Source organism: Xiphophorus couchianus, chromosome 9, assembly GCF_001444195.1.
Source record: "Xiphophorus couchianus chromosome 9, X_couchianus-1.0, whole genome shotgun sequence".
Classification (NCBI taxonomy): domain Eukaryota; kingdom Metazoa; phylum Chordata; class Actinopteri; order Cyprinodontiformes; family Poeciliidae; genus Xiphophorus; species Xiphophorus couchianus.
Window position 1 is genome coordinate 12621419 of NC_040236.1, and position 24981 is coordinate 12646399.

At 37.2% G+C, this 24981-nt stretch overlaps 1 protein-coding gene and 1 long non-coding RNA gene across 2 annotated transcripts; one reads left to right on the forward strand and one right to left on the reverse strand.

Annotated features, from left to right (window-relative positions):
• Window positions 1-12: 12 nt before the first annotated feature.
• On the forward strand, window positions 13-13210 carry matk (megakaryocyte-associated tyrosine kinase). Its single transcript, XM_028027564.1, has 12 exons — window positions 13-405; window positions 1880-1993; window positions 2114-2229; window positions 4354-4573; window positions 6328-6421; window positions 6558-6623; window positions 8177-8276; window positions 9407-9491; window positions 10075-10148; window positions 10259-10454; window positions 10875-10961; window positions 11485-13210. Exons 2-12 carry the CDS (start codon window positions 1880-1882, stop codon window positions 11710-11712), a joined length of 1380 nt encoding a protein of 459 aa, XP_027883365.1. The 5' UTR covers window positions 13-405; the 3' UTR covers window positions 11713-13210.
• On the reverse strand, window positions 12643-14522 carry LOC114150843 (uncharacterized). Its single transcript, XR_003596843.1, has 2 exons — window positions 13495-14522; window positions 12643-13459 (listed from the first exon to the last, which is right to left on the reverse strand). It is a non-coding gene; the product is annotated as an uncharacterized LOC114150843 (long non-coding RNA).
• Between the last annotated feature and the right edge of the window lie 10459 nt (window positions 14523-24981).

The following is a 24981-nucleotide window of genomic DNA, read 5'->3' on the forward strand; positions in this document are numbered from 1 at the left end:
TAGCGGCACGTTTTTCCCAGTGTTGAGGAAGTGGCCCGCACTAGAAGACGTCCAGGATGACGGGCTGCAACACAGATGGATCCAGCTGCGATGTCAGCGCCGTGCGAGCTGACTGGACCTGGATTTAGGAGGGAAATCGGGCTCTTTCTGCTGAGGATTTAAAGTCTGGCGTGTTTTTATTTGTTTTCTCTGATCTCCGGCTGTCCTCAAAGCGGCTGTCGGTGTTTTCAGAGAGCTGCAGGTACTGAAATATTTATACCGAGCGGACGGAGCGAGCCGTCAGCGTTTCCATGCTCAGTCTCTGTCCGACACCTCCAGCTGCATCATTACGGGATTACCTTTAGAGTTTGTCACTCCTGTTTTCCGCAGGATTTCTGGACAAAGTCATCAAAATCCTGATCCAAGGTGGGTTCAGTTCTTTAATCATCTCATTAGTTCCCATTTAAGACTTGGGAAAGTTAATGTGTTTGTGACCAGGGACGTTACAAACCGTCAAGTCCTACTGGGGCAAAGCAACTCAAATGATGTGTAAACAGTGTCTTCTGAAAGATTTATTGTTTATTATTATTATTATTTTATTATAATTATTATTTATGCATGAATTTACCACACTATCTCATCTAAGTTGGATTGTAAATCCATACTTTGAGTAGGCCACTCCAAACCCTTCTTCTCTGCTCTGAGCCATTTAAAGGGTGGGATTGTATGTTGAGTTTAAGTATGGCGGGACATTGTCCGTCAGGATTTTCTGCTGTGAGGGAGAATAATGTCAACTTGCTCCTCGACAAAACACAACAGATCCTTTTGTAAAAGCTGTGTTCTGTTTAAACCAGATGCAGAAGGTCGCACACCTTCCAAAAAGCTCCACTGCTTCCATTTTAGTGCACAGGTTATTTTCCAACAAATCATGGAGATCATGAAGATGTTTTTCAACAAATATGAACGGGTTCTTTTCACCTTGAAGCTATCCAATGAAATCTCCATTCTTCCAGTGTCTCTTTTTTTTAATCACGGAATCATAAACAATGACCTTAACTCAGGAAAATGAAATGTTGCTCTTGATTCTTCTGGAGTATTTTGTAACCTGGATGAGTCATGGGGGTAATTTTTGCTGGATCCAAAACTTCAGTAAGTATAGAAACAAATAACTCTCTATGCACTCTGCTTTTAAAACGATATCATTTAACAGAAGGGAAATATTCAAGGTATAGTCAGTGAAATAAATGAATAGTCTTTGCTACAAACCACAAAAGGATGTGGTGAAAAGGTCTCAATATACCAGAAGGTTTCTGTTTACGAGTAAAAATAGTTTAAATATCAGATATCAAAAAATGCACTTAGCAGAGTAATATATACAAGCAACAAGATCTTAGGAGTTAAACAAAATGATGATGATGTGCACTGCTGGCACTCTTCCTGTCCTGTATGGAGTTATATTTGATGCTGTTTTGGCACACTGTGTTCTCCCTCTCCTTTACTTCAATTACATTTCTATTAGTTTTATGTTTCTTTTATGCCCTTTGACACATGAATAAACTGATCTGAACTGTTTGAACAGGTGAACGTGTCACTTCCAGGCATCTGGACTTGGATGCCAGACATGTGGGGTAACACAATTGTGGTATATCAGCTGATTTTTTTTAAAAATTCCATGATGTCAAACAAGGAAGTAGTTTGTTTGAGTGGCGGCTTTACAGACATCCACAGTTATCAAAGTAACTTCATTGTTTCATATTAACCTACCAGAAGCTCTGAAAGCATTGGCATCTTCATTTGGGGTTTTAATAATTGTTATGCTCTGCTCAGTAGGCTGTATGGAAGAAGCCTTAGCGAAGATGCGGCTGATGTTGCTATTATTATCTCTCCTCTCCCCCGGCAGATGAACTGGGCTCCTGGTACTCAGTGTGTAGCCAAGTGTGACAACAGGAAAGCTAAACCTGGAGAGCTGCTCTACCACAAAGGAGACATTCTCACTATAGTTGATACAAGCACGGTACTACCTCACCAAAAATCTTTGTTTAAAAGTTCACAGAATCTGTAAAACCAATAAGATGTTGGATTGAAACGACTAACACATTCTTTACTTAATGAGAAAACTTTGCTTGTCGTTCAGAGGAAAGGTTTTTACGCTGCCAGACACAACACCACAGCAGAGGAGGGGCTCATAAACTCCAGCAATGTGCGTGAGAGAGAGGCGCTGCGAGTCGACCCCGGCCTCAGCCTCATGCCGTAAGTCTTATCATCCTCCTCCGATTCTCACGAAATCATTTTACTGATCATTCAGTCAACTCTCAAGTCAGACCCTTGTGCTCTGCAACTGTAGCAGGTTCTGTCATCTTGTCTTTGAAGCTTATCTGGTGACCACATTGTGTGGGCTGATCCTCGAGATGCAAGCAAACACTAACTACAAGATTAAGTTCTCAAACTTCCTGTTTTTGTGGGACATAAATGTTTAAAATAAGAGCTCAATTTATTTTTAAAATGATGTTCTTTACAAGTGAGTCATCAGTGTCGTACCTGCAGAAAGGTAGACCACGGACCAACTCAGCTTTTTCTTTTAGTCTAGTTTTTAACTGGGACGTTGATCTTTGTTTCAGTAAAGTGAATACACAAATAGACACAATTTAAAACAAAATTACAAAATTGGTAATATTCCCTCAATGCGTTCTCTTTCTTTTTCTTGTTGGAGTTACTTGAGCAGAGTCACAAACACAACTCTGTCAGTTTGTCCTCAGAGTTTCATTTACACTTACAAACAACAGCTTCAAAATAAAGCTGTTACTTTCTTTATAAAAGTGCATAAAACTGCAATGTGTTTTTCAAAGAATCATCTCTTTTTCACAGCCTCAGAATATCACCCTCACCGACTTGTAGAAATACGGGAAATCAACTATAAAGTGTTGTTGCAATTGAGTCAGATTGGTTTATTATTTAAAGTCTAACACTGGGAAAGCTACACAAACCTGATGGTTTGGGAACCGGATTAAATATGTCAAGTGTGGTAAAACAAAATCAGTTGTTCCAATACCAAATATTTTTCTCATGGTCATCCAGTCTCATTGCAGGTGGTGCTGCTGTGTGTCGGAGTGTGTTTGTATTGCGTTTGTATTGTGTGAAAGCTGCAGCGAAGCGGTTTGTTTTGGTGGCTATGGTTTTGAATTACGCGGTTAGTAATTTAGCCAAGTTTCTTTTTTAAGAATGTGACCTTTTGAAGTTTAGTCATTTATGAAAGTCCTTGTTAGTTTCTCTGGTTGTGCCTTGACCTTCATCGAGAAAAAGCTTAGCCTATGGCTTCAACCAGTGGATGCTAAAGATGGATTTTTCCGTGGATTATTTTCTATAAGTTACCAACAGAAAAGGAGTGGAGATGATTGTGGCTGAAGAATCTAAATTTAGGGAGACCACCAAAAATCTGGCAGGTGTGCTCTTTTTGTTTGTAAACTAAAATCCAGGGCTGATTCAAACATCGCCTCTCTGCTTGTGCCACATTACACCACCGAAGAAGAAACGTTGCCATCTAAAATGCTTTCAGAAACAACAAAGTCCCTTTTAGATCAGTAATAATTAATTCATGGCATTCCAGGCCAGTCTTGCACATCCACAAATTACGACAAAATTGTCATGAAAAAATAACCAACTACATGACTAATGTGCTCTCAGTGATTTTAAAGTACTGAAAATCAAGGATGTCTGTAGCAGCCAAGGTGAGAAGGCAGATAGATATGTTGGTGTACAGAATCGGTCTTTCTTCACTTTTATCTGCAAGTCCTTGAGAGACGAAGGCACTGGTTTGATGATAATATCAAAGAATAAGGTGAATATTACTTCAACCTCCTTATCACTGTATTTACGCAAGAGGTAATGAGGTGCTGCTTTTTAAGATTTGACATGTCGTATGCACAATGCATAGACCATGCAGAGGAAGTGAAAGGTCTATTTTTGCTGTTCTGGTGTATTAGGGCTGCACAGCCAGGTTGTTTCTGATTCCCTCTCATCTCACTTTGTGCTGTGCATCTTGTTTTTGTTCAAAAGTGAACAAAAAAATACACATTTTGCATATAAGATGAAAGAAATAATCAACAGATTAGCTGAAAGTGTTTTTTTTTAGCTGCAGATTCATCTTTGCCACAAATTATCAAATGTTCATTGTTATTGCATTTTTGACAAAATTTTGTTTTCTTATTCAAACAAATAATTGAATTTTTTGCTTATTTGCATTACTAGTGTAGTTCAAATAATGGGTAAAAAAGTACTGCAAAATGTGCCAATTTTTTTTCACCCAATTAATCAGCAAATTGATCGCTAGAATAATCGATTACAGTCATTAGTTTCAGCCCTCTTGCTTGTCCTCAGCTGGTTTCACGGGAAGATCTCCGGACCGACTGCGGTGGGAAAGCTGCAGCCGCCTCAGGATGGCCTCTTCCTGGTGCGTGAGAGCATACGCCACCCGGGCGACTACGTCCTGTGTGTCAGCTTCTCGAAAGAGGTCTTCCATTACCGAGTGATTTACCAAGACAACAAGCTGACCATCGACAACCAGCAGTACTTCTACAACCTCATCGATATGATCGAAGTAAGTGAAACACTCCACACTGATCAGTCACCTTCAGAGATTGGATTAGGCTCGGTATTAAAAACAAAACATTAGAGGAATTCGAGTGAGACATGAAGTTTAGGTTAAATGCTGCGTCTATCTTTAAACAATTCTTCAGAAATGTAATTATTTCACTTTAAGATGATTCAAGTATAATGATTTATTAAGACGAATTCTTAGATTCAATTTAAAGTGATCCAAGTCATGTTTTCACTACTCTACAGTAATTCAATGCCATAGTTTCATTTATTTCAGTAAAAAAGTGAAGCATATCCATTCATCACACTCAGTGGCCGTATTGCAGATCTTTGTTAGTTCGAATTCTCAGAAAAATGTTGTAATACAAAAGATCAGTTAGAAGGATTTTTCTGTACATAAATATTCTAATGAAAAGTGTTTTTCTGGTCGATATTTGGTTGGAACTCATTTAGCTTGAATTAAAGCGTTAGTGGAGTGTGGTTGGTCTTTGGCGTAAGAAAGTGGTTCAAAAATCTTGCTGCAGGATCTCATTTGAGATGTGATGAAAGAAATAAAGTGTCCTCTGAAGAGCTAAAAGTTGACAAAAATGAAATTACATAAGAACATGTAAAGTTGCAGCCTGGTTTACTTGTGGTTGATGAATCCATGCTCGTGAATCATCTTCTCCTGAATGCATTTGCTTCACAGTCCACTTCAGGTTTTGGTTAAACCTGTCGCTTGCATACTCTAATCTGCCACACCTTTTCCTTCCACTCAACTTTCCACTAACATGTTTGCATACAGGACCTTGTTGACAACCAGTTTCTTTAACAATGACCTTTAGCAATGACCTTTGTGTTAGAGGTTGTGAAGCCAGCAGTCACCCCATGGTTGGTGAAAGCCAGAATATAACATTTTTGTGTTTTGTGTATTTTTGAACTTTTTGAAGAATTGATTTTAGGTTTTTCACTAGCTGTAAACACAAATACTCTCTTTGGTCACCATGCATTAAGAATGTTATATTTATAAGGTGTCACGTCCTCACCGTGTGTAATTTCTGATCTTTGATGAAGTCCGGTCCTGACCTTTTGACAGTGCAAAACAGAGAAACACAAACAAAACCAAACTGCTTCTTTCAGGAACCTTTTTCAAAAACAGGTCTGTGGTTTACAAATCGAAGTCTTTCTTTTTAAATAAAACATACAAATGAAAAATGACACTGAAAGATGTATTACAGACAAGCTGATACTTCGGTGGATTCAGTTAGTATCTTTAGGAAAGAAATATTTTATCCCAGTTTAACCATAAGATGTTTCACTAAACCTCTGTTTTCTGCATTAAAATGTCTACACTTAAGACATTGACGTAAATTATCGTCCATTTAACTGATCTAACATATTGATATGAGGAGGATGAATTCATGACAGTTGGAATGGACTAACTTACCAAATATTGGGTCATAGCATAAATCCTCATTCCGTTTTACCCTTTTATGGTTTATCATGTCTGTGGCTGTGTGGAGAGTCACACTGCAGCGTCCTTATCAGTGGGCTGAGTCACTCTGTAACTCACCCCTGCTGAGGAAACAGAGGGGGGGAAGATACAACTACTGAACTAACCCAGAGAGTCACACCTATTGCCAGACAATATTTTTTTTTTTTTTAGTAAAATTCAGGTGAACTGTGGTAACACATGTGAATTCACCCCAACCAGCTCCATGGAAATAGACTACACATATTCACCATCAGTGACTAATTTGGTTTCCTTTAATGCAGTTTTACTCAAAAAACAAAGGCTCCCTCGTCACGACTCTGGTGACGCCCAGGAAGAAACAAGGAGCCAAGTCAGCTGAGCAGGAGCTGTCTAAAAGTAAGCTCAGAGTCAAGTTGTGCCTTCATATTTTTGTACAAAAACACAACATTGTGCACTTCAAAACAAGATGTCGCAAATGTTTATGCTTTTTGATATACATATTTGCAGTTGTTATAATGTTTGTTTTTTCTAGCTGGGTGGCTGTTGGACATTACGAAGCTCATTCTGGGAGACAACATTGGAGAAGGAGAATTTGGTGGTGAGTTTTGTTTTTTTACAGGATGACAAAACCTGCAGGGTGCGAGGAGGAGTTAGGAAATGACAACAGGAAATATGTAATCTTTTTATGGTATCTCTGGTTAAGAAGTATTACTGAAACTGCCTGACATGAAACAAGCCTCACCCATTATAGTAAAGTCCTTGGTAAATATGTTATTTATAGATTTGTTTTCTAAAGTTTTCTATCACACCTCCAAAAAGAATTTAAACATTGCCTTACTTTAAAATACATACAGCCAAAATCAGATATTTACATATACACTGTGGAAAACATTTTAACTTTTACTTTTCTAATGATGGTGCCACCACCGGTGCTGCATGGATGTTCCTACTTGATAGTCCAAGTTTGGCTCCTACAAACCAAAAGGAGTTTGGTGGTGATGTTAAGCTTCCTTCACTGCACACAGGGACACTGGTGTCCCAGAATATTTCAGTTAGGACAAAAAAAAATTACTTTTAATCTCCAAATGTTGACATTTTCAACTCTACTCACATATCTCATATGTAATTGGTAGAATTGACTTTAAACCTGACTTTAGACTCCAAAAAGTTGTGCATCTTTCTTCAAGCTTCTCAGAAAACTTTGCTCCATTATCAAAACATTCCCACAACATGATGGTACCACCTCCGTACAAGCAAGCTTCTTCTTTTCTCCCAATGTACCGACGGTCGTTGGGAGAATGACTGTCGGTCATTGGGTCATTTGGACACTTATCATTTTGTGATGTGTCCAAACACTTATCATGTTAGTTTACTCAGACCACAGGACATGTCTTTGTCTCTGTGTGCATTTTGTGGAAATTGTAATCGGCCTTTTTGACATACGAGTTCTTCTCTCCTGGAATCTGGAACTGTATCCAGAGACGAACTTGCGCTACCATGAACTGTGGTAGATTTTCTCCAATCCACCAAGAGGGAAAATTTATTATAGACAAAAATTTGCTTAAATATCCATGAGCAATTTGCTCCTAAACCACAGAAAATTGTCTCCTTGAAATGTTGGCTGATTTTTCCATGACGTCACCCAAGGAGTCAGTGTGTTTGAGGTGTTTCCTTAAATGCACATATAGTTGTAAATTCCATCAAATGTTGTGAAATAATCGGCAGCCATGATATCATCATCTCAGCTTCCCCAAAGTGGAAGCTATTTCCATTATACTCAAGGAAATAATGAAAAATCAGCTTAAACAAATGCAAGTGAATAATCTGGCAATTTAGCAAATATAAATATTTTTGATGATCCAAACTTAAACATAGTCTGTAGTTAAATGTCTGGTTTTAACTCAACAGAGTGTTCACAAAAGCATTTACACTTTATCTTTTAAACCATTTGCTTTTCATCCAATACAGTTTAAAATATGTTTTTCAATGCCACAGTTTTAACTTTTTAATAAAAAAAAATATGTGTATATATATTTTCATATACTTATATATATACATATATTTAATCGAGAACATTTAGAGACCAGAGGAAGTCAGATTAAAACAAAATGTCATAATAGATATTATCTCTGTGTAATTTCCAACCCTCAGCTGTTTATCGGGGGGAGTACATGGGCCAGATGGTGGCTGTGAAGACCATAAAATGTGATGTCACAGCTCAGGCCTTCATGCAGGAAACGGCTGTAATGACGTAAGTCCTCAAGCGTTTACTGTTTGATTTACCTTGGAACGCCATCAGTTGTTATCTATCACTTGTTTACTGCAAAAAGCACACAAATTTCTGGAGAATTTTACATACACTCATTATGGTCAAAAATGTTGTGGTATTTTCTGGCTTTTAATGATTTAGCTGAATTATTCTCCCACTGGTAGAAAACAAACACCAAAACTTTGGGTGCAATTTTCAATTTGTGGTAGATTTTCTCTAATCTATTATAATCTAGTCTAATATATTATAGACAAATATTTGCTTAAATGTCCATGAGGAATTTGCTCCTAAACCACATGCTTTTAGTAACCTTCAACAAACATTTGCCAAACATATAAATTTATACAAAATCAACTTATTTTATCCATTCACGTCCAGTTTTGAAGCACATTTCGGCTCATTTGTGTCCAAGTTGTTCATTTGAATTGAAGAATTTATACCTAACTCTCCTCTATTATCCTATTCACATTGTGGAATGCACCGGTACAAATGGCAGCAACACCTCAGCATGATGGTGCCACCACCGGTGCTGCATGGATGTTACAGTGTTCCTACTTGATAGTCCAAGTTTGGCTCTTACAAACCAAAAGGAGTTTGGTGGTGAGCTGCAGATTTGAAGGTGTTGACCATGGATCTGTGTCTTGGTCTCACTTGGTGGTGATGTTAAGCTTCCTTCACTGCACATAGGGACACTGGTGTCCCAGAATATGTCAGTTTATGATTAGCTTGAGCTCTGGTTGAATTTGGTTTATTACCGATTTCCTTTCTGCTGAGGAAGATTTGATTCAGATGGACGAAACCTTGAAACACACAGCTGTTCCAGCTGGACGTCCCTGAAAAACTGTTTGCCAAAAATTACTGGGGTTTATTTTTTTTAACCTGAGTGGATGAGAGAAAATCTAAAATAGAGTCAAGGTTTCGCAGCCACTTCTTGTTTTAAAAAAAAAATCACAGAAGTCACTAGCTGCATTATCCTTAGAAAAGTTTGTATTAACATGAGCTAAATACAGATGATAGATGTATATAATGTCTGACTTTAATTGTGCATCCATGCAGTTTGGTTCAGGATTGAAGTTGGTTTCACTTCTCTCTGTGTGGTTTCCTTGTTGCAGGAAGCTGCAGCATAAGAACCTGGTGCGGCTGCTGGGAGTCATCCTTCACAAGGGGCTCCAGATCGTCACTGAGCTCATGACCAAGGTAAGCTTAACGAACACAGTTAAACCCCAAAAATTATTCATTCCCCCGGTGGATTAAGATTATTCCTTTTTTTTTTGAGCGACTGGCGCCTTTGTGTGAGATTTAAACCTAATTGTGCCAGTGGTATGAATGAGTATTAATTATAATAAATCATGAAATAAAATATTATTCTGGTAAATATTAAATTTAATCTCATCATGACTGCATTACCACATATAAAAGGTGGTTATAACAGTACAGAAGCGACATGTTCTGCTGATTTATTTTTATTATGTAAGTAAACTACTTGTAAAAAAATAAATAAATAAATAATTATTTATCAATAAACTTCTTCTTGATTAATATAATTTTTTTTTTACTATTTTTGTGCATTTTGTATTTGCTAAAATAGTTTTTCCTTTTATGATAAAGGCATTTATCAAAATAATTGCATTTTTTTTCCTGCCAGTTGAGGGCGCTAAAATGCAGGTCCAGTTCAAACCCGTCTGTTAGTCTTATTTTCTCTTTAATTATTGACATGTTATTCTTAAAGGTTTGTGTTTACCTTTAAACTTGAGGTTTATGATGTGTTTGCATGTCGCAGGGAAACCTTGTGAATTTTCTCAGGAGCAGAGGACGATCAGTCGTTGGCTCCCCTCAGCTGCTGCGCTTTTCCCTGTGAGTCTCGTCAAACTGATCTCGTTTTGTCATTTCTGTTTAGAGGAGACTTTTTAAGCAGATGGTTATTTCCTCCACGTTGTGTTTTTCTTTGCACGATCTGTGGTCAGTGATGTGTGTGAAGGGATGGAGTACCTGGAGTCAAAGAAACTTGTACACAGAGATCTGGCAGCGCGAAACGTCCTGATCTCTGACGACAGCGTGGCGAAGGTCAGCGACTTCGGCCTGGCTAAGGTGGACTCCAAAGAGACGGACAAAGCCAAGCTACCTGTCAAATGGACGGCTCCTGAAGCTCTGAAGAAAGAGGTATATGAACTCTGTTATCAAAAAGAACAATCTCCTCGTTTTACTGTTCAGCTCGATTTATCTGATGCCTGAAGGCCTGCTTACTCAGTCAGTGCATAAAGAGAAGACAGTAATTTGAAACATTCTCTGTGTGTTGTTCTGTGATCAATATATTGTCATTAATCAATAACTGCAGACCTTACTCTCACATGTTTTAGTCTTAAAATATCACAACTAGAAAACGGGGAATTCCAGCAGAGAGGGGCAGACCATAAATACCTCCACGCACTTTTACTGGGTCATAAGTCATAATTAAGAGGAACAACATTTTGTGTGAAATTTACTCCTTAGTTTTTTTCTTCATTTATATTTTGATTAACTGAAATCATCATTTAATTTCCTGTCAAACCTGTCCTCAAGTTTTATCTGTTGTTTCTGCAGAAGTTCTCCACAAAGTCAGATGTTTGGAGTTACGGCGTTCTCCTGTGGGAGATCTTCTCTTACGGCCGCCAGCCCTACCCTAAGATGGTACGTAGCAACTCTCTGTAGCAATGTTTGTGAATGTTTGTGATTTCACAGGGAAGTCCTTCAGCACAGTACCACAGAGCACATTAGCTGTTGTCACTCATTTGTTTTCATGCCAATAAATGTTGGTTACTAATTTGTAACTATCTGTAATCGTGTTTATGTAAAAAAGTCAGAGTCAAATTCAGTAAAAATCTAAAATAGTTCAGACAGCAGAACAAGCATCATGATGTCTTTCTGAATATTTTAAGTGAAGAATGTGGTGGAATTACAAAATCGTATTGTCTCCAGCTGAGGAAAACTGCTCTTCAGCTGCCTGAAGTATTTTTAGTCCATTTTTTTCTTTCTTAATGACATAATCATAAATTACAGTTGTTGTTTTAAGCTTAATAAACAATTCAAGAAAGTTGTCACTAGCATTCATGAACTCTGTCTCACTTACGGCAGCAAGAATTGTCTCCGCTTTATTCTGCATAAGTTAAATTGTTGTTGATTCAATCGATCCTCTTTGTTTTCTGTGTTTTAGTCTCTGAAGGAAGTGAAGGAAAAAGTGGAAGCAGGTTATCGCATGGAGGCTCCAGAGGACTGTCATCCTGGTGTTTACGCCATAATGAAGCTCTGCTGGGAGCAGGAGCCACGGAAAAGACCTGGCTTCCCCAAACTGAGAGAAAAACTTGAACAAGAACTGAGTAAAATGAGCCCAAGCTCTGCAGCCGGGTGTCAAGAATCTGCCAAGACTGGACTGAGGAGCTGAGTTTAAGTCTGTACCCAGCAGCTGTACAGAACCAGCTCTCGTTTGGTGAAGGCACTTGGGATTAAGACCCTTAAACTAATTTAATTTATGGATTGGTAAAATGTCAAAGCGATGATGAGGAGGAGCGAACCTACACGGTTTTGAGGTGCATGGTCGTATACAGGAAATATTTATTGGTGTCACCTGTGTTTGAGGTCGACACCGTTTGGTCTAAACGGAGTCGTCTCAAAAGCTTCGGTATAGATTCTCACTAAAAGAAGTTAAAAATTTCTCGCTTAGTAAATGAAAATAGATTTTTCTTTATTTATAAAGCAGATTTTAAACAGCAGCTTTTGACCAAAGTGTAGGTCATAAAATTAACAAAAAAAAAGTTTTATGCTGCTTGATATTGTTTATTTATTTACACTGATAAAAAAATACATTTTATTTGCCTTTTAATGTGAGAGATGCATGGGACAAAATTATAGCAAAAAATGCTAATTTCCACCTGCAGTCAATGGAGAGGTGGATGTAATCAAGTATGATTGAACAGATTATGAATTAGTGACAAGCCAGTGTGGTAATTGCATACTTGTCTGATAATTTAGTATTAATATCTCACTAAAACCAAACAAACCAAAAGACAATTCATAAAATATTTTCATTACCTTCATCGATGAGCACAAATCTTCTTATTTAACAGCCACATTTTTGTCAAAGGTGCAAATATTTTATTATAACATTTTATTAATTTGCAGCAACACAAAAATGTAACACAAGACAACACAAAGCAAATGGTCCAAACACTTCAAAAATAATTACTACACCAAGCAACTTTACTCCTTATAACTCACTAATAATCTCTAGTGCCTTATTTTCAGTCCAAGCTGAATTTATTCCTTGTTCAGTTGCTGATTAAGACGCTGCAGGGTTTTAATTCACTGCCATATCTCACTCTGTCTGAGAAGATCAGGCAAATGACAGAGATCCGGTAGCTGGAATGATGTGTATGAATTACTCTGTGCATTTGTAATTTAAAATAAAAGGTCATCTCCAGGTTTGAAACCCAGTATTTCCTAATGAGGCGGTCTTTTAGAGCCACAGCTACACACCATATCTTCAAGGAGAACAGCAGTCAGTCTAAGGCTGTTCAAACCTCTTCTTGAACGTCTTGGTGCAGCTCAGATTCCTCTTGACAAAACAATGTAGATCCACAAAAACTGCAACGACAAAAATGATCACACAACGCCTCAGTGTCAGTGCTCCTGTTTTATCTGAAGCATTTTGCTTTTGCTACTGTTTAGTGACCACATGTAAATAGTTTGTGTATAAATGCAACCAAATCCTGTTGCGGTCTCGATTTATTTACACTGTTATGATTTTATTGCCATAAATTAAAGAATGTAATTCGTTAGGTTCAAATGTTGATAAATCTGAATCTTATTTTGTGCCTGAACTTAAATGATTGCAGCACTGGAGGGAATAAAATGCTAAATAAATAAAAAAAAACAAAATGAAAGCAGAAAGGATCAGCGTTCATAAGGAAACCTTCATGATACACGTTTTTATTTTTTTGGTTTTATATTTGGATTCTTTTTGTGTGTGTGTGTTGTTTTGTGTCATTTAGATCACCTCTGTGTTCATTTCAGTGTTTCCCTTCAGCTCCTCTATTCTCTCCCAGCTTCAGTGTTTTCTGCTAACCAGTCCAAATTCCCAGTACTTTAAAAGCCAGTCAGTTTCATTTCCTCCTTGCCAGATCCTTGTTCACCTCTCTTGTCTGATCCTTGCCAGATCCTTGTTCACCTCTCTTGTCTGTTGTCGCCTTATTCACTGGTAGGGGAACCCAAATGAAATGTAAAAACTGAACAACTGAGGTTCTCAAATCCAGATGTTTTTGGCTTTGATGCTAATTCTGGTCTTTTAGGAATCAGCATTTTTGCCAATATAAAGCAGCTACCAATCTAAAACTGAATAAAATCAATGCATTGCTTACGTTTGAACAGTACAGCATTTAATCAGTATTGTATTTAGCATTGTGGTTGTTACCTTTCTAATTTACACACCTGTGATGTTCTGGGATGTTTCACATTAGATCCACATGATCAGTGCAGCATTTCGAGGGATGTTTAACCTTCTTCAAACCTTTTAACATTTAGTTTGTCGTACTCCTTACTGTCGAATTGAGAGGGAATGCTATGATGAGACAGAAAGGTCTTCAGAAATTAAGATTGCAGCAGCTTTTGAGTCTGAAAAGAGTCTTACAGAGATTTTAACGGTTTCACTGTGCTGAACATTGTGTACAAGTGGAGGACATTTAGGACAGGAGTGACCGTTCAAATTCACATGGAAAGCAGACTGCAAGATGCTAAAAGAAGTCTCCAATAACCCCAAAATATGATCAAGGGAACTACAACAGGCTCTTGATAATGTTGATTGGAAAGTCCTTGTCTTTACAGTTGATGCAGGACCGAGCTGCTGCAGCCAATACAGTCATTTTTCACTGCAAGCTTCATGATAAGGACGGAAAAACACTTAGGTTTCAGGTAAGATAGACTGAGACCAATGAAACAACACGCTCAATCTAGAACACATACTTACAGGACAAGCACAAGAGAACCGGCTGTAGTTTTTGAAAAAGCCACCATTTAAACTTGGCTGGCTTTCTATGGGTTAAGCTGCCATACAATCACAGACAGTAGACCAACATCAGGAGACGAGTTTAGTTCGTTACATGGAAGGAAAACAAAGTTTTAGTGTTAACAATATGTGCATGAAATGATTATTAGAGGGAACGTAGTCAGCAAAGATTATTTTGAGATGTTGATTTTACACAGAAATTTATTTTATTTTATTTATTTGTGTATTTATTTTAAATTAAATGACAGATTTTCATCCACCAGAGCCATCAGATACATGGGGCACTTTGATTCAATTCGTTCAAATGTAATTTCTATCATGAGACTAAATAAAAAGGAAATGAACATTTATTCCTGCTTTCTGTCCCCTCTTTAAATATTGAGATTAGAACAGAGATTTGTGTTATCCACTGTCCTCCAGGGACGTCTTTGGCTTTAGTAGATACTCAATATTTTTCTGCTTCACTAATCTTAGGGGGAACATTTTTAATGATCCGCACGTTTCGTGTATTGCAGGCCACATATGTCTTGTATGCTTTTTTTTCATTATTTAAGAAAAACATAGAGCAAGATGTTAATTTTCCCAGTAATGCTAAAATATTTCCACTTTAAATCTCACCACAGAATAAAGCCTTCTTTGTGTGATTGTTGTCATGTCACAAGACCAAATTAAAGATGTCATTTGACATAAGTCTGCGTAAGCCTGGTGTTTATCAGTATCCCAGAGGACGGAGCACAAATTGCAGCTTGATCCTCTGGCTCTTGTTATCATATGGTGAGAGCGGGGGTCCTTCACGATTTGTTCAATCTGCTGTGTGTTTTTTCTAAAGCCTCTAATGGGATGAGCAGCAATTTTCTGCTCAGGGATTTATAAGAAATCAAATAAATAATAATAAAGATGGAAAAAAAAAACGATGGTGCAAGCTTCTGGGGTCGAAATATCGCCGGACGTTTCTTCGCTCCGGGCTGTGTCCTGGTGTAGATGGATAATGGGACACAAAGCCTTCACCCATATGTCGAGGAGTGTGCTGAGATGCTTTTCTCGGAGGCTCTAAGTCCTTAAGTTGCGCTTTCTACAAAGACTTAGAAAACAGCTAATCTGCTGAAGCAGCAGCAGCAGGTCTGAGCAGACAATGACCGATCACCTGTTGCTTTCACCTGATCCTAGAGAGTGGATGGAAGACCCTGATAAACAAGCTGTCACTGTGTGATTTCTGGCTTTGTCTGCAAAACATGCAGGATTTTAGTTTTTCTTAACTTCTGTCTGTGTGTTGTGGCTCCAAGCTGGTCTAAAACAAAATATGCAAGTTGAAATCTAAACTGAGTTCAATTCAATTAGTGATGCAGAGTCAAAACAGCAAACATGCAAACTCTGTTTCTGAAGCAAAAATGTCTCAAATTATCTCACGTTACTCTGTGTATAAAGTCCAAGTCGAGCTCTACTGTTGCTGCACCTGGCTGCGTGTGCAGCAGTGTGTAAATGAATGGTTTGTCCTAACCTAAAGGGTTTATCTTGGTATGGTTTAAGTAGATTTTGGTGGGTTCAGATCGGGTCAGAAACTAGTTGTCTGAGCCAATTTAAGTATCAGAACCAAGATGCTCTTTCTAGAAGGCGGCATCTTCCAGGTATCAACTCCTCGGGATGGTGATGTTTCTCTTTACAGAAGGATTTAGCCCGTTAAAAGCAAAAATCCCAACAGTGCATAACCAGATGTTTTTGTGTACTTGAGTGTTACATGGATTAGAAAATATTGGTTATAATACCCATCCATTTCTTAATGGGCTTGCAAACCTAAAGCCCCACTGGGAGTATCTTAAAAGCAATTTACATTTCTGTTTGTTTTATTCGCATTTGTAGATATTCAGAAAAATAAAAATAAACGTGATGACTGTTAATTCTCAGTGATTGAAATAATTTCTGCATTTAAAAAGAATCTAAACATACACAGCAGTTGTCAGAAGTTTACATACACTTTTCACTTTAATGGTTTATCTTTTTACTTTTATGGGTTTATTGGTTGTAGGGGGAAAAATCACTGTTTTTTTTAAGCTAAATGTGTAAATGTGAATTTATTGGCAGTTTTCTGCTATACATAATAGAAATTTACATATTTAAAAAGATAAGACCTTTTTTTCCTTCCTGTCTGACATTAGATCAGATTTCACATTTCCTGTTTTGGCTTTGTTAGCATCACCGTAGGCCAGTGGTGGTATCACCGTTGCTTCCCCACAAAAGGTACTGGGTTCAAAGTCTGCATAGACTTACATCACTATCATAGTGATGTGACTATGATGTAACCACATGAGCTAAGAGCTTTGTGTAGCACATAATGCAAACCTACAGCATGTAAGTCGGTAAAATCCAGCAGAGTTCAAAGTCAGACTTATAACTTTACGCTATGACTTTGGAAGGATGTCGAAGTTTCTTTGCCAAAACAGATCCATAGCAGAATATCTCCACTTGAAATAACACAAATAGGCTGTTTTTTTAGTTCTCTGGTACAAAGTTGTGATGTGTGTTTTAAATATTTTCAAGCACTAGATGTTATTGCAGTCTTTAAACATGGTGCTGTGTTTTGTCCATTTGCTCTCATTGATTCTCATTCAGTTGGTTAAAGCAGGACAACTTTAATGAATGCTATCAGGGGTTTTAGAGCAATCAGAAAATGCTATGCAAGTAAAGAACAGACACCATTTTAGAAGCCTTGAAGTAATGGAAGAATAAAGAGTACTTTAAAAAGTCGAAAAGTAAAAGAAATCAAACGTTACCGTTTTATTATTTGCCAAACAAGAAGTAAAATTATTTGTTCTGAAAGAAATGAACTTTTAGTGATAGAAAAGGGAGCCGGCCCTTTTCTGCGTGACAGCGATAATATCAGTTTACACAACAAATGAGACTACACATGCTCCCGCAGTTTAGTGTGAAGGTTTACCTGCTGATAGGTAGGTGTAATTCAATTATCAAAATTAGCTTAAGAGCTGCTGTCTGTTTCTTGGGTCCTATCTGACAGTGGAGGCGCTTGTTTGACAAAGGTGCTGATTGTCTTAATTATCAAAATAATGGAGGCTGTAGTGGATGTGCTTCGATTCCAGGACAGTTTAAAAGCTCCGTGGTTACAAATAATTGAGTAGTTCTACATTGAGAGAAGCAAGTTTAAATCGCAAACAAAATTTTTATGGAAAGATTTTTCATGACTTAGTTTTTTCTGAGAATGCAAATACATTTCAATGAAATTCAACGTGTTTTAAAAAGGCAGCAGAAACACATTAAAAAGACTTGAAAACACCCAAAGGACGACATTAAACTTTTGGCTTTGACTAAAGAAGCAGTAAATTGTTAATCTATCGCCTCAAATAAACTGATCAACCTTTAGTCTTACATGAAATTTATCAATAATTTTATAGTTTTAATTATGATTTGAAGAAGCCAACCGTTTTTGAACATCTCAGCGTTTCAGTGAGCTGGTTCTCGACCGGAAAAGAAGACACAAGAGAAGAAGAAGAAAACATGTGACAGGTGTTGTAATCCAGTAATCATATTTAAATAATAAATGTGACCCGAGAATGAAGCCAAGAGGAACTAAGTGAACTAAACAAACCAGTTTTCTGTGGTCATAATCTTTTCATTTTTTACAATCTAAAGTACATATAAAATTTCTCCAAACTGTGTGAGACAAACATGGTTTCCATAAAGTAAATCAGACATGTGTAGAAGGAGAGTTGCACGTATCAGGCAGTAGTGAAATCCAAGAAATTAATTCCTGAGGGGTTTTATACATAAATGTTCTGAAAGAATTTTCTAATAAATGACCTAAAGTCTTAAAATAATACGTTGACTCACTCCCTCTCTCTCCACAGACGGACAAAACTGCAGTTTAATTTCTTTAGAAAATCTAAAGTTAGCAGATTATTTTAACTGAACTGAAGTTTAAAGTGAGATAATGGAAGAATAATACTGAGAACATTTTCCGGAAGAAAAGAAGATTTCTTTAAAGTAATACTTTACTTTTACCATTTTCTCCTGACTGGAAGTAAGATCAGTTTTTTGAGTGGCTCAGCCAGAGTCCCCACTTGAGGAAACTGAGGATTAGAGTGATGATAAGGAGACCTTCCAACTGCAAAACCTCTGAGTTCATCACCTGAAATGATCAAAATACAAATGGAAACATGGAAACATGTTTCCAAAAAGACTAATTGTCTCGGGACCTTAAATCTACACCCTTCACCATCACAAATAACAATCATTTTCAATCTAAAAATGCCAGAGGCATGAATAATTTAGGACTTAACCATATATTTTTTTAAAAAACAAAAAAATATTTATTACTGTGATGGGGTTGAAAACTCTAACTAAAAGCAATCAAGAGGTTATTCTGAATAAAAACAAGCATTTCTTGATAAACTGAACTTTATATATATATTTGCTTGCAACATGGACATTTTTGAGTCATTCTCATTCTGTTCTCGTGCTTTCCCTTTGGGGAAGGAGAATCTCAGGAATGAAAATCAAATTGTGAAGTAGTTTGATCAGAAATGAGGCAAAACAGAGCAAAGCCTTCTGAGAGGTTCCAGCTGGCAGCATTTCAGACACAGCAGACAATGCAACTGAAGAAGATATGGAAAAATATAGGAAAAGTTGTTTCTTAATGTTTAGATATAAACATGTTGATACTAATAACAGTTTATTTGATAGATATGCAGGAACGAGTTTAAACGAGGCTGATTTCCAAGCATAATGTCACCATGTAAAGCATCCTAAACGGTTTGTGGAAAACTGAATCTAAGAGCCAATCAATACAGAGCTGTGTGTGTGTGTGTGTGCGTGTGTGTGTAAGACAATGACAGACATCTCACGGTCACATGAACTTACTCTGCTCCCTCCCCACTAAGCTGACACTGCGCATTTACACGTTAGCTGCTTTTACCTCTAATAGGATCAGCAGGACTTAACTTTGTCATCTGATAAAACTAAGCAGCTTGACAACTACACTGCTCCTTCTTAACCAATTTATGCTCAATTAAGATAACTGGGAAACCTTGGAAGGACAAAAATGTTTTCAAGAAAAATATGAGCGGTGAGCATCATGGTGCTCAACAGGCTTGTTGAAAAATGAGAGGAATTTTTCAGTAAATGAGAAATTTAAATGGGAACCATCTTTATATACGTTTATTCTTATATTCACTTGGCAAATTTCAAAGAGAATTTTCAGGCATATAATAAGCAGTGTAATGTCACCGTTTCAATCCTTGCTCTTTTGTTGCAACAACTTCCCCTCACAATATATATAAAAAACACATTTTAAATTAACCTTAAGTTGTAAATTGACAGCATTCATGTATGAATATGATGTATTTCAATAATTCAATGGCTTCAACAATGATTAAACATTTGATTTTGGAGCTTGTTTGCAGTAGTTTCCTTGTACCTGTTTTAGTTTTTCTTTGCGTGAGCTTCTCAAAAACACACAGGTCTCCTCCTCTTTATCAAAATCTGCAGGCTAAAATTAACCACAAAGCTCCAGCACTGTTTGGGTGAGAGATTTTAGGTGTGTTATCCGTGCCGGGGGGGCAATTTAGAGTTGACCTGCTAAAGCATCCTGCAGAGAGGACTAAGGAGGTCTGAGACTCTCCCTTCTTTCCAGCTCCACAGGTGTTTTTATTCCCCACAGTAGCTTCACAGTAAGCAATTCACCAAACTTTGTGCAGTGTGTGAATTTTTTATACATATGATGTCTATCCAAAATGATTTCTCATCAGCCTGACAAACATTTGAAAAGGTCAGAGGTGTGGATCCAGAGTGACAGTATGGTAACGCTCAACTGGGAGCTATTTTTGTTCTAATTCACTGGAAACGTTCCCACCTATTCAGAGTAATGACAGCAATTATATGTACAGATCAGCTGATCTGCATGCATGACGTAAACTGTGGATATGTGTAAGAAATACATAGATATAGACACAAATAAAAAGTTTCTTGGTGCTTCTCTTCATAGTTTTGCAGGTGTGCACAAATTGTTGGATGCTGGACTTCAGGGCATTTTGTTTAACATTTTACAGCTGGTATTTTTCTTAAACAAAAACAAAATTAAAATGCCAGGTCTGGTTGATTCGTACTGTCATAGTTAAGTTGAACAGTGGACCGAAAACTTTACAAAAAACTCCTTTAGCTTCTGCATGCACCTTGTGTTTGCATGTATTGCCTCTGCTTATGTGTAGAAATGTGCTGTGTGAGTGTCTGGACATGTTTGCATCTTAATGAGCACAGAAGTGAAGGATGATTTGTCTCCAGTTCACTTCTAGGACCGGAAGTAGAGCCTCAGCTTTGGCTGCTGATTTTCTGGTACGGAGATGAAGATAGGCTGGAAGATAACTGGAAATGAATGAGTGAAAAATGAAAGTATGAATTTATGAGGAGACAAACTGATCTGGAGGCAAAATCAGACATACAACGTATTTATTTTGAATAATGTCCCTTTTTCATGGTAAGTATGTCATGTCCCGTGTATCTATTTTTACATCAACCTGTGTTTCTCCATTCCTGTGGGTCTCCTATGCTGCTGACAAGTGAGGTCAACTTTAAAGTATATCTAGAGTCATCCGGATCTACATAACAACTTGGAGGCTATTTCAAAGGAGAGATGCAACGAGGAATCGCTCGCTATAATGAGAGATCACTCTCTTCCAGCCCATAAGCTGTTTAACCTACTGCCATCTGGAAGTCGATACCGTTCCATTGACTCAATAACAACCTGCTTGTGCAATCAATTTATTCCCCAGGCACTACACCTGCAGGATCTCCATTGACCCACATATGGAAGGATGTAATTATTTTTTAGTAAATATCTTTACTAAAGTTTGTTGTCAGCGTTATTCAGATGACAGCTGATCCTCACATCCACACTGCGATCTACAGTGGAAGAGAGAGTCCACGAAGAATGCTACAAATCAGAAACCCTACAAGTACAAAAAAAAAAAACTCTCCTCTGTCAGAACCACCTGGTTGGAATGAATTAAACCTTCACAATAAAAATAATTAACAATAAAGCATCAGGGCTGCACAGTGGAACACTGGATTAGAGCATTAGGGTTTGGGTTCCCTCTAAGGCAAAGAGTTTGCATGTTCTTCCCATGCATGTACTGGTTCTCTCCCTGGGTACTCCAGCTTCCCCCCACAGTGCAAAAACATGACTGTTTCATTGCTTAACATAAGCAGTGAAACTCTGTGGCTGGACAGACAGATAACATTGTAAAGAGTGATGCAGGGGTCATCTCTTAAAAGTTTCATCAGTTTTAGAGGCTGTGAAACTGTCTCATGTAATAATATTTCAAAAACTAAATAAGTTAAAGCACACATTGGTTGTCACTTGCTTCATTTAACAAATTAAATTATTACAACACCTATATGTTCATCCACTTTGACAAAAAAAATCATTTGCACTTTTTAAAAATGTTTAAGAAGCTTTGACCCTTTCATGAGTAGCGGTCACTACAGTGGACAGCTATCTAAAAGCCATTTTCTTGTGTTTCTTGTAGATTTTTATATTATAAATGCAAACAGGCCACTGAAGTGGACACTAGTGCATTATACAATACACTATCTACTACTGGCCATTCATTGCAATTGCAAGAAATCTTTTGCTAAATCCAACACGGCAGACAGACAAGAAAACATGCCAACCAACCCAGACAGTCCATCCTTCTACCGTAGAGGACGCTTGCAGGTAAAAGAAAAATATTGTGACATCAAGTAACCCCTAAAGAACAACACTACTGATGTATTTTCCAAATAACAACTTTGCCTTTGGAGAAAATTACAACTGATTACCTGGAAAAAATCTAGAATTTCTTTCTTTTTTTTTTTTTTACAAATTATTTTCCCGACCTTTTTTATGCCTTAAGAAAATCAAAAACTCTCTGGAAAAAATCCTGACACAAAGGATCATAATTCATGATGCATGAAAGGGTATGGAATTGAATTTGCAGTAGCACAAATAATAAATAAAATAAAATAAAATAATACTTGCAGTTGTCCAACAGTGAACTCTGGAGATTTTCCCCCTTCAGTCCTGCTAAATGGTGACAGGATAAACTTACGTCTTTGTCCAACATAATTTATCAGAGTTCAGGTTGTTTTTATCTCTTTTTATCATTACCCTGACTGTAAATATGGGCAAATGTAGGAGCAAAGACAAAGGTCAACACACATACTGTACATGACTTACTTAATGGCATGTTTTCTTGTCCTTTCCATTTTGAGGAGCAGATAATGGATTCCTTCTAAATTTATACGCCAGAAAAACAAGAAGTCATTAACTACTAATTAAACATTCTTCATGAAACTCACAAAGCATAACATACTTTTAAAAATGCTTCAATAACAATGTTTTTATAGTCGTTGTTCAAGGGTCAACACTTAGTTTGTCTAGAAAAATGTTTCTTGTTGTGGAATATTTTTACTAAACATCTTATGATAAAATTAACTTCTTTTTTTCCCCCAAAGATTTTCAGCTTGATGGTTTTAATGCTGAATTTTTACCCATCTTTTTCAGGGTTTTCATTAATTGTAGACAGCATGTTCATAAACTTCCTAATTAATTTGTATGATTAAATTTTACTTTAACATCTTGCTAAATTGAACAATCAGCACAATTTTTGTTGCACCTTTGTTTACCTTTTTATCAGATATAACGTGAAACAAGAGGAATTACATGTAGTTATAAACATTATCCTTTTACTATCTTTGTTAAGATTTTAAACTTTCATTAATAATACACATTTATGTCTTTGGATCTGTGGCTTTTCCTTTCTTCATCTCGGCGCAAAAAGGGTGACTGTGCTTAGTGAAAACTTAATAATTATTTTCTTCTGAAACAACCAAAATTACATCAGCAAAAGTCTTTCATTTGACTCTAAAGGACATTTAAAGCAGTTAGTTGAGCAGAAAATGGCTGCCAATCACTCTTAAAGAGGAAGGATTGCAATAAACAAGCTGTCCTAATCCTTTGGCTTCACCTCCTACGCCTCCTCAGCTCTGTCCACCTCTCCCTCCCGGTCTCACTCCTCTGCCACTCTGCTCTCCGAGCCAGAGTGGATGCTGCTAAACTGAGCGGCTCTATAGGGTGGCCCTTTTCAGAAGAGTTCCTGTCTGGACCATTTATGGCTCACTGGGGGAAATACATCGAGGAATGCACAGCAGAGACCAGGCTGGACTGAGAGAAACCGCAGGAGGAGCGAAAAAACTGATCTGGGAAAAGCAAAAAGTTGGAGGCTCAGAGGAGCAGGTGGAGCCCGGCATCAGCAGCTCCAGCAATTCATCGTTTTTCCTCCCAACAGGTAACTATTAGATGTTTCTTTACAGCTTATAAGTTTAAAACATACTAAACACATCTGGGTTAAGTTTACTGACCAACTAATTTTAAAAAACAATTAGGTTTTCTTGCTTTCACTACTGACATTTCTGACTCTTTGGCATTTTTGCATCTTAAGTTTTACCCGTCTATGGTAGTTCTGCAGAGAAGAATATAAAAACAAACAAAATGAGTCATTTATACCATTTAAAGACTTCATGTGATACGAAATGAACATGTTTGTTTTGCTTTTTGAAAACATATAAAAGCTGGATCTTTGATTAGATGGGAGAAGGTTTTTATCAACTAATACTCATGATCACAACTGCATGACTGTCAATTAATTAAAGTTTCAAAATAAAGGAATTTAGTAGTAACTTTATTTTAAAAATGTCTTTGAAAAATGACTTAATTAAAACAGAATCAAAACATAATTGGATGTATGTAAGTGTGCCAATACCTTAGCATTTATATTACTTAAAATATCTTAAACAAAACCCATAAATAAAAATTTGGTCTCATTTTATTTTTGAATTATGTGAAGTTACCAGAATTGATAAACTAATGTAATGCTTCATTTACTGCAATGCATCAATAAAAAAACAATAAAAGCTGTAACTCTGGCTTGTTCTAAAAGTGATTGATGATCCTCTTCACCAGAGCTGCAACATGCCGGCCCACTAACTATGCGAGACCAACAGATAGAAATAAAGAATGAAATTACTAAATACTGTATTTATAAGTGACACACTGATTTAAATGTATGCCTAACAAACTATTTTGTTTCTAGTTATTTATAACTTAACTGGTCATTGTGTTACTTTTTAGCCTTCATACATGACTTCAAGTTGATTCAGAAAAAGATTGAAAATATAAAATGTTATATTCAATAACATTGAATATAACAATGTTATATTCAATCAGTTTCAGTAGTAATATAAACCTCTGAAGACAAGATTCAGGTTTATATATTGTAGCTGAAAAAGAGCCATTAAGTGTGATCTGGAGATTTCTTGGCAAACATTTGCATATGGGACCCATATTAATAGAAAACTGGCCCTAAATGTGAATAGTTTTGAGTAAAAGGTTGAACACACATGGGCTCTAACTGAAAAATGTGAGAATACATTGCCCAGTTTGTTGTATTTAGTCAACTGGACCCCGATCTGGAGTCTACTGTGAGTGCAGGCCCAATCCGGACTGAGCAAAATCCATCCAGAGACCCTTATGAACATGTTGGGTCGCCTCTGACCTCCTCTGGTTCCTCACCCTCACCTCTCCCCTCTGTCCAGGTGACTCCCCCTGAC